The 10,705-nt window shown below is 35.4% G+C and overlaps 1 protein-coding gene across 1 annotated transcript; it reads left to right on the forward strand.

The window, feature by feature from the left end:
- The first annotated feature begins 1,166 nt into the window (after positions 1-1,166).
- On the forward strand, positions 1,167-8,246 carry VIP (vasoactive intestinal peptide). Its single transcript, XM_059399286.1, has 6 exons — positions 1,167-1,273; positions 3,071-3,193; positions 4,003-4,107; positions 5,050-5,181; positions 6,257-6,345; positions 8,107-8,246. The coding sequence occupies exons 1-5, from the start codon at positions 1,167-1,169 to the stop codon at positions 6,300-6,302; spliced, it is 513 nt and encodes a 170-aa protein (XP_059255269.1). The 3' UTR covers positions 6,303-6,345; positions 8,107-8,246.
- Positions 8,247-10,705: the final 2,459 nt, after the last annotated feature.

A 10,705-nucleotide genomic window follows, 5' to 3' on the forward strand; every position in this document is an offset into this window, starting at 1 on the left:
ATTTTACAGTGTTCTTCCTTTACAACAACAAAAAACAATTTTCTGAAGTCACCTGGTAAGTGTAGAAATGCTTAACTTCTTATATATTTGTGGATTTTCTGAATTCTTTTGGTTGGAAGATGCTTTGCCCTGCTTGCTCAATACTTGACTCAATACTGTCTTTTAAAAAATGTATTAAAGTAGGCTGTGGGTTTTTGTTTTATTTTGGGGGTTTTGTTTTTGCCTGTTATATTCATTTCTAGCTGAAGTTTTAACCTTTTTTTTTTTTAAGTGTTGTTCTTTCTATTTCATAGGTTAGTTATATGAACCAAGGAAGCATTCATTTTCCTCTTTAGGTCTAAATGCTGTGATTTTTATACACAGCAAGAAAAACAAAGCTTAAATTCTAAGTTTCTATCTATGAACTATTTAGAAATGAAATCTGTAAGTGGATTAGATGTAAAAAAGCACAAACATTATTTTTAATATATTTTTCTTTTTGTGGTAAAAATTATTTCAATGGTAATATGCAGTTTAATAATTTTTGGTATTAACTTTCACTATTAAGTTAAGCTTGTTCAAACCTGGGCATAAGAAAATAAATTCCTAATAATCTCTATAGTTAAAAAGGGCAAAAGAAATGTATGTACAATTTTTATACTGATATGGGTATATATATATATATATATATATATATATATATACACACACAAATACACACACACACACATACATATATAGACCCACATTATTAAATAGATGATACTCTCCAGTGTTATATTAATTAGACACTAGAAAGATAAACTGGTTCTTTAGTTAGAAAAGATACCAAGCATGCGTGCTACAACTCTGTTACAAGAAGATTATTCCCACGGATACTTCCAGCACTATGAAATTATGGCATTCCACATATACTTGGCCCCACTAAGTGCCTAGTGAGAGACAGGCAGCAGTTGAAAAGGACCCTAATTTTTATTCAAGCAGCTGTCACCAAAGAAACAAAACAACAAACTTCTTGATTTAAAAGTTAATTATATTGCAGTTTAATTCTTTCTATAAGATGAGAATTACTTTTTGCTAACCCTGCAAGAGCCTTCAGAAATTACTACTAGACACTCAGAATTACTTTGCTGGTGATATCCGTGGCTGGAAAGCTGATGTGATTCTCTCTCTTTCAAGGTACAAAGATGGAAACCAGAAGTAAGTCCCAGCTACTTTTGCTGCTAACACTTGCCAGCATGCTCTTCTCTCACACATTGGCATGGCCTCTCTTTGGAGCACCCTCTGTTCTGAGGTAATTATGCAGACAGTTGAACCTTCCTTTTTTTATGTATATGGTAATTTTCTATATATTATTTTCGACAATTCACATTTTTAAGTTCGTATTATTTATTTAAATTTTTGGTTGACGTGGTAAGCAAGGTTTTTGAACATCAGATTGACATGACTATTCTGTATCCTGGGGTCCACTCCCAGAGCATGAGTGACAGTGTCAATGACTAGTTGTAAGGATAGGTGGACACATTTCCAAACAGGGAGGAGGAAGGATTTGATTTTCTTTTCATTCAAAACCAGTTTTAGATAGGAAATAAGCTTTTATCCATTATCATCTCTGTTCAGTTCAGTTTCTTATAGAAAAAAAATAGATGTTTAGTTGCCTACCTCATTATAGTTCATTTTCAAGATCAATCAGGAAATAATCTTAACTAAATAAGTAAATAATCTTAAATAATATTAAGGTTAGTGGCTAATTAGTGAAACATATATTCCATCATGCTGGACAGATCTACCTATCTAGCCACAATCAATTTGCCAATATCATAAATTGTGGAATAACTGATCTACTGAGATACCCTTCCCCAGTGAGTGAATTTTAATGTACTTGGTTTCAACCCTAAATTCTTAGTTTCACTGTTCTATGTGTTGCATTTCATATCTCAAATTCAGAAATTATAACACAACTCTTTTTAAAAACTTTATCTGAAATAAAATAAATTTATCTTAAAGAAGTGAACAGTAAATGAAAGCTATAGTAGTTTCATATTGTCTTTCCAGTTATGGGTAATACTGAATAATCTCTTAGTTCTTAGCATTTGTGAAATCTGCTTTAAGCCAGATCTTATGTTGCTTTATAACTACACAGAATGATCTGATCTGAATGGTTATATCACATATCACAACAATCACAAGAGTGTTGAAGTTTGCATTGATTGCTAGGCTTCATACAAAGAGGGTTGCTTGTTGCTTCTACCAACTACTACATCATCAAAAGATGCACAAGTACCCAGAAGCTGATCCACTCCTTGGAGGTTTACACTAATAGTCAAAATAGACAAAATAGACACACTCATAATTTTAATAGTGTGCTGGTGTTTAAAATGTGCAAGCACTCAAAACTATAGTCATATTCCATGTATAAGCATGACTATTCTTAGTTACTCAGTAAGGCATTGTACATCCCTCACTAAAATAGTATTAATACATAAATTAGAAATAAGAAGACCCTACAAAATTTATTGAACTTAAGTAACTACTCAGAAATGGAGAGATTCTTTGTACTTGATTAATACAGAGAAATATATCACACTAAGGTGAATCTTTGGATTAAATGTACAGACCTGGATAAAGAAAAGCAGTAAATATCTGCCTCTTGAGAAATGTTTGACAAATAATACTAAACACCAACAAATACATGAATTGTTCTCGGTTTTTATATTGAACATTTAAATTTGTTTGAAGTTTCTGTTTTGTACAAAATATTTCTACCTGTGAATAACTTTGCAAAGTGAAGATATTGTTAACAAAGTGTACTTTGCTGAATGCACTGATAAGATTGATCTAAGTAACCCTTATGTTTGTTACATATACCTTGTAAAAGTTGCATGGCATCTATTTTATGGGATAATAAAAAATTTCCCTATTTATTTTCTAAGTAGAATATAGAAGCCAGTAAATCTAACTATGCTATCCATATACTGTGAACAGGTAATTCTTCTCGGAATATCATCTTATTTCCAATGGCTGTAAAACTATAAACACTATCTTCTGAGAAAGGAATAGATTATACCTCCTCTATATGTTTTCCTAACAGGTTGGATGACAGAATACCACTTGAAGAGGCAAATGAACCTGATCAAGTTTCATTAAAAGTAGACACAGACATCTTGCAAAATGCTTTGGCTGAGAATGACACACCCTATTATGATGTATCCAGGTGAGTATGTTTTCATTGACTTTTATTTTAGAAAATTTACTTTTGAAATAGAAACGACATAATTTGTGTTACTGTGAAACTACTCTTACAGTACAATACTACAGGTTCCCATGCTCCTTTGCTTCATTCAGACTAATTTATTGAAGCTCTAGCAGCTGTACCTGATTATCACGTAGAGAGGGTGTAACAAGCTAGGATCAAAAAGTCCTTCCCTTGCACAGAACCATTTGTTTAGAGCAACATAAAAGTATAGACAGAGCAGTTATATACTGGGACAAAGTATAAAAATTCCTGATTTGGATAGGAAAGTTGGCTGACCCTCCCTAAGGGCCTCTCTCCCTTAAGAGATTTTGTTTCCAAATATTTTGGCAGGAGAAAGAGCAAAAAGTATAATAAAGTTTTTGCTAACATTCAGGATAGTTTCTCCTTGTATGTATCTTTATTTGGCATAGAAGAAACAAAGCACCATAAGTAAGTAAAGAGAAATCAATTTTAATATATTATTTTTCCATCAATATTTATTGGAGAATTAGTTTTAGAGTCTCTATCAGAAAGCATTACCTAATATTGAGATAGACTCCTAAAAATTTAAATTCTTTTAATTCTTTAAAGTTTTGTGTGAGAAATACATCTCCCAATATAAGTGACTAGAAAATGTTTTATTAAGTTGTCAAGAAACTTTCTTTTGGACTTACATTTTCACAAGAAGCTTTCAAATAGCTGATACGTTTCTTTCTTATTTAACGAGGCAAAATAATATTTTAAGAAACCATTTACAAAATAATGGCGGTCCCTCCTCCTTCTTTTAGGAATACCAGACATGCTGATGGAGTTTTCACCAGTGACTTTAGCAGACTCTTGGGTCAACTTTCTGCCAAAAAATACCTCGAGTCCCTTATTGGAAAGCGAGTTGGGTAAAGAGAATTTATGATTTTATCAAACACATTATGATTATTTAATCTACAAGTTATTTATTATTATTAATTTTTTTTTACTGTTAATAATTTCCTTATTGGGCTCAAACCTGAGAAGCCTTGATGATGTGCAGTTTAGTTGAAAAATAATTTCGATTCTTCAATAAAGTATACCAGGCCCATGGACTAGGAAATCAACTTTTTAGTGATGGCTTACTGCTCACTGACGTACTTATTCTTCTTAAGCAGCAATCATTTATAAATCTGTAATCAAATTTATCTAGACACAGTAAAAAAAAAAGGCATAGTATAAACTGAAGCAAATTTTATTTTATTTTTTTAAAAGATTTTATTTATTTATTTGACACAGAGAGAGAGAGAGCGCAAGCAGGCAGAGGAGCAGGCAGAGGCAGAGAGAGAAGCAGACTCCCTGCTGAGCAAGGAGCCTGATGCGGGACTCCGTCCTGGGATCACGACCTGAGCCGAAGGCAGTCGCCTAACCGACTGAGCCTCCCGGGGTCCCTGAAGCAAATTTTAATATTTATTACAGCATTTGTTTTTAAATTCCTGATCCAACCAAGCATTAGACGTTCTTTCTTTAAATGGCCAATGGCTGAATATTTAGATGGTACTATTCAGCATGGCAAAGCTTGTAAAGAATGTATTGTTATAGAAAATTTCCTCCCAGTGGGGCAGAACACAAGTTCAAGTATTCCCCCATTTTTCTTTGATAAATTAGTTTCTCAGTTAGTACAGAATGTGTATTTAGACTCTCAGCAAGTGCCAGAATGTGCTGGATTATTCCTTGCTCTCCTAGACTTGGGTTTAGATATATCTTTTAGTCTTTTTTAAGATAAAAGGACTGGGCACTGGAATTCTGACTCCAAGACAATTGAAACTTTGGCATGTTTATTTTGGTTTCCTTTCACTTGCGTTCGTTAGCAATAGCCTCTCAGAAGACCGGGGACCGATCAAACGGCACTCTGATGCCGTCTTCACCGACAACTATACCCGCCTCCGAAAGCAGATGGCTGTGAAGAAATACTTGAACTCAATCCTGAATGGGAAGAGGAGGTAAAGGGACAGAGAACTTGCTAAAATGAGAAATTATACATGAGTTCGGAAATAGAAGCTCCATATGAAGACATTTATCTCTCTATCTCATGATCTATAGTCTGTGAAGCAGTAATGTTCAACCTTGGCTTACATTAGACTACCCTGGAGAATTTTTTAAAATCCTGATGTGTGCCTTACCCAAAACCAACTGCTAGAAAATTAGTACCTAGGTATTGGTATTTTTTTAGGAGCTTCCCCACTAGATTGTACTGTGCATCCAGAGTGGAAAATGAGATTGTAGAGACATCTACTCTGAATCTGGGAACAGGTTTTATCAGAAGTGCTAATTTTTTTTAAGGTTTTAATTTGAGAGAGAGAGTGTGTGTGTGTGTGTGTGTGTGCACGTGCATGCAGAGAGAGGGGCAGAGGGAGAGGAAAAGAGTCTCAAGCAGACTCCGTGCTGAGCCCAGAGCCTGTCATGGGGCTCGATCTCACCATTCAGAGATCAGGACGTGAGCAGAAACTGACTGAGCCAGCCAGGTACCCTCAGAAGTGCTAGTTTATTAAACATGTTAAGTACCGTCAATTAGCAACTTGATACCATATGGAACTCCCTTCGTATGCATACACAATAACTTTATTTTACCAAATTAAGCCATAAGTTCTTTTGTATTCCAAGATTCTGTAAGACCCATGTTTCTCTACGGTGAATAAGTGTTGGATTACAATAAGTAGGAAGTATGTACTTACACAATAAGTATATAATTACTTATTATAATTAGTAGGAAGTGGGATGCTCTCTCTTTTTATCCCAATTATTTTTGTTTAGACGGTATTAAGAACAAACTTGTTTAGGCAAGATCAGACAAGATGAATGACTTTGCCCACCAGATTATAATTCTGTAAATATAATTTTAGACACTTTATGATTGAGGATAATCTTAGGTAATAATTAACCTCAAAGTCAATTGGTTAGTCCTCAGGGCACTTTATAGAGCAACAGAGAGCAGCGAAAGTCACACATCATCAGTTCCCTGGAAGCTTTCTCATCGAAGAACCTTCACATGCACACTTTTCTTTTTCTGGTCTGCAGCAGTGAGGGAGAATCACCTGACTTTCCCGAAGAGCTAGAAAAATAATGGAAAAGCTCTTTGAAGCAAAGCTGCTGACAACTAACCAGTGGTGAGTATATCTATGCATTCTTATTCTTATTTTATTCTTAGAGCAGACATCTAATTATTTTAATAGGTGAGAGTCACTTGATAAAAAACAGCTTAGGGGTCTCACAATGAGGCCTCATGGAAAAAGACACTTCTATATGGCACTTCTATCTTCTATCTTTCAGTAAACAGCTGAAAATGATTCATGCAGTGCTCTAATAGCAAAAAAAAAAAAAGAGAGAGAAAGCTCACAATGGGCCAACAGTTTGCCACCTGAATAGTACTCCTAGTTTACTCAGACTTATTTCTAACCTTCTGTTGAGATATAAAACAGAGGAATCTGACTCACGATAATGGGAAAAACTGGATTTTTCTTGAGACTTGAGCCATGCTGCTTTTAATAATTTAAGGTTTAGCCCCATGAATGACTGTTAGCACTTCATTTAATTTAAGTACAGGGAAATGTGACCAAACTGCAGTATGGTTCGTTATTATAAAAACACCAAGGCACTCTGGGTTTATTTGTATTCCTTGAACCATAGAAAGCTTCATGCAGCAAAGTTAAATGTAGCTTCTTGTACCTACAAAGTGAGTGTAGGTGCTATGATCCAATAGTCTTTATATTTCAAATACTTTTTGAATAGAGAAAGCACAAGTAGGCTTTTTTCTTTTTTAAGTGATAAGCTTGTTTTCCCAGTTGTTTATGTATATATGGATACAAGACATAATTCTTTCCTGGGTTACAATAATGTTTACATTAGCTCATAAAATATATTTATTTATATAATACATTATATATTATATATACACATTTATATAATATACATTATATAAATAAATATATTTATAATATTTGGCCAGTGCCTAATGAAATTTTATGTCATCATTGTATTAGAGGTTGGTTAATTTTTTTCTGTAAAGGGCTACTGAGTAAATATTTTTGGCTTTGTGAGTTATATGGTTTCTGTTATAACTACTCAAACTCGGTCTTGTAGCAGGAAAGCAGCCACAGATAATATGTAAAATGAATGGGAGTCACTATTTTATTTGTGAAACCTCAAGTTAGGCTGGACTACATATAACCTCTGACTAAGTCAAGGAGACTAAACTAGACCCACACGCAGAACGAAAACAATCCATGGTCTTTATGAAATTCCTGGCACAGAAAGCTCAGGTTTTTGTGAGAGTCATCAAGCATGAGCAGTGTCTGAGAAGACACCTGCCTGATTTGTTGCTTTTGTCCACTGAAAGACATGTTCAAGGTCCTGCACTGGCCCCCTCCTTACCAGGTACAGATATTTCAGAGAAACAAGTCCCTTTGCTCAAAGAAGAAAAGTCATACATCTTCCTGAAAACGTTTACAAGAAGAAGCTCGTTTCATTTAATTAAGAAATACAAGAGGAACCAAAATATAAAGGAGGATTAATTGTTCTGTCTTTTGTAAGCTGTAAGATCATTTACGAGATTCCATCCCCCCTTCTTTTCTTTTCCGAATGGGTAATTTTGGACGGATTCTTTTAATGGGAAATCCTGTGTGTCAACCATGGGTGAAAATTACAAGTGGGTAATTATAATGACAAATTAAAGCACCTCTTCATATGTCAGTTTCGTTCTGACAATGAGTCCTTTGGAAGATACTTTTCTGATATCCCAGAACATGACAGGCTGTTCGCAAAGGGTAAAGGGAAGTAGATGTGATAAAATGAGTGGATGAGTGAATGAAACTAAGATGCTGTAAATAAAAATATTTTCATGCTTAAAACACCATTTTTTTCTTTTTCAGAATTCGTGAAGGAAAATGATCGGCGGAGTAATTATATTTTGAGTTCTACATGTGTAATTCAAGAAAACAACTTCAATATCAAAACCAAATAAAATATATTGTGTTGTGAATGTTGTGATTTACTTTATCTTAATGTAATAACTGTGATGTTTACATTGCAAGTATTATTTGAGCGTTCTAAAACTTGTCTTTAACTCAAAAAAATCCTGTAATTTCATATGCTGTGTATCCTTTCTGACAAAAATATATTTAGTGATAAGTAAATACTAGGTTAATTCCAATTATGTGAGGCTTTTGGGGAAAGTAGTAATAGAACACAAATGATGTGTTTATTTATAGAGCATACTTAACTATTCAGAAGTGTGGAGCACATAATCAGTGAGTCTAAATTTGAATGTTAAGCAGCTAGAATGCTGTGTTCAGTAAACTGCAAAATGTCTAAGAGAAAACCAAAAACAAAGATAGAAAGACATTCTTTGAAACAGATTTTCAGGAAGTGGTATGTATTTTCACATTTTTAGGCATCATTTATTTTGAATAAGATTTAGTCTCTCCCATTCAGATCTCGTATTTGCCGAAGGCTCTCTTCTGTTGTGGTGTATCAGTGAAAGATAATGGCCTCTGTTTCTGACATCCGACCTTTCCTTTTGCTTGTGTGAAGTATGTGTAAAATGTAAACTGAATGGAAACTTTGTTTTTCTGTAATAAATTTTTTTTCCATAATTACTCAAATAATGCTTTGGTCATCGGCTTCCTTCAGTGAAAGTATATTTGGAGACATGACTATTTTTCCAAAAGGACTGTAGGAAATTAAATAGAGAAAATAAAGAACTTTGATTATCATTCCAGACACTTTCTATTGTTTTGATTCTGTTAAGTGATACAGCAGTAACTCCTTTTAGCTCCCAAGGCAGTCACTAGATGGTCTTTGTGATGTTTGAGGTAGGACTCTATTTGATTCTGTGTAAGTTCTAAAATCACCATGACTCAAATATGAGAGAAATTTCTTTCTCACATAATGGTAGAAAGGAAATATCATGGGTTAGTTTGAAGGTATTATTCCATGAAGCCTTCAGGAAACTAAACCTCTTCTCATGATCCAAAATTGTAGCTGGAGTTCCAGGCATCATCTATGCATCCTAGGCAGTAGGATAGAAGAAAGAGCATAGAAAAAAAAAACAGGGACAAAGAGTGCGTGTAGGGACGCCTGGGTGGCTCAGTTGGTTAAGCAGCTGCCTCCGGTTCAGGTCATGACCCCGGCGTACTGGGATCGAGTCCCACATCGGGCTCCTTGCTTGACAGGGAGCCTGTTTCTCCCTCTGCCTCTGCTGCCACTCTGCCTGCCTGTACTCTCTCTCTCTCTTAAAAAAAAAAAAAAAAAAAAAAAGAGTGCATGTAGGTTCAAGTGAATGACACACCAGGGGCAGGCTTGACATTTGTGGGGCATAACACTCTGCAACAGGCAGAGTGTTTGGGCCAAAGGTGGATGCAAGGGGGAATGAGGTGGTGGTGAAGTCATGGGTTCCAAAGCCTGGTTCAGCTGCTCGCCGCTTGACGATCAATACTGGAGAGACAAGAAGGAAAGCAATGTTTGCTTTATTCAAGAACTGACAACCTGGGAAGATGGCAGTCTAATGTTCCAAAGACCATCTTCCCTGTCCAGGTGAAGCTGAAAGGTTTTAAAGGTGGGGGGGGGGGGGGCAGGAAAAGGGAGAGGGGCTCTGTGTAGGAGAAGCTGGTGCCCAGAAGGATACTCAGATATTGACATGACCCTGGACAGACTTGCTGGCATCATCTTCAGCTATTCTCAAATGTGGTCAGGTCTTATCTTCTGGGAAGTTTAGTCCTTCGCTCCTTAAGGCCAGTGGTCTACACATCTCAAGGAACGTAAGTTAGTTCTGGTATGGGCCGAGGGATTAGGTTAGCAAGCAGGAAGTGCATAAGCTTGAATCAAGTTGAACTCTTGAGACCTGGTTGGGGTGTTCTTACAACAGAAGCTCATGAAATGCATCTTGATGACACCTTTACTCCAGGAAATAGCTTAAAGATAGGTAAGGAGATGGTGGAGATGTGAGAATAGTTAAAAGACAATGAAATAGTTTAGTAGATGAGTGGGAAAGTAAATGAACGAGGAAAAATTCTTTTCTGATCTGAACAATCCAGTGATGAATGAAATGATTTAGAAACATGAATCAATTTAAGTAGTCTGAGATTTCTTTTTTATTATTATTTTGAAAGTCTAATGAAAGCTAAGCAGCTTTTCCAGAAGTATGCACGCAATAATTTTTGTGCTTTTGGAACAGTTCCTAAATCTTTCTTGGACCTAGAATTTTAAGGGCTTCATTGATTGGTCTTTAAGAATCAGTAGGCTGCTAGTCGTTCTGTTTGGAGTTATGTGGAAGAGACCCTGCAAATAGGGAAAATGGTATGAAGACTGTTAAAGTCATCCAAAGGTGAGACAACAAGAGGTTGGACCATGCTAGTGGTCATGAGAAAGGAAAGGACTGATAGTAAGAGGTAACATTTATTATTATATAGCACACACTTCCCTAGGGTCTTTATGCTGTAATATCATGTCAAATATATGAGGTATGTATTA

Source organism: Mustela nigripes, chromosome 5 (assembly GCF_022355385.1).
Source record: "Mustela nigripes isolate SB6536 chromosome 5, MUSNIG.SB6536, whole genome shotgun sequence".
Taxonomy (NCBI): domain Eukaryota; kingdom Metazoa; phylum Chordata; class Mammalia; order Carnivora; family Mustelidae; genus Mustela; species Mustela nigripes.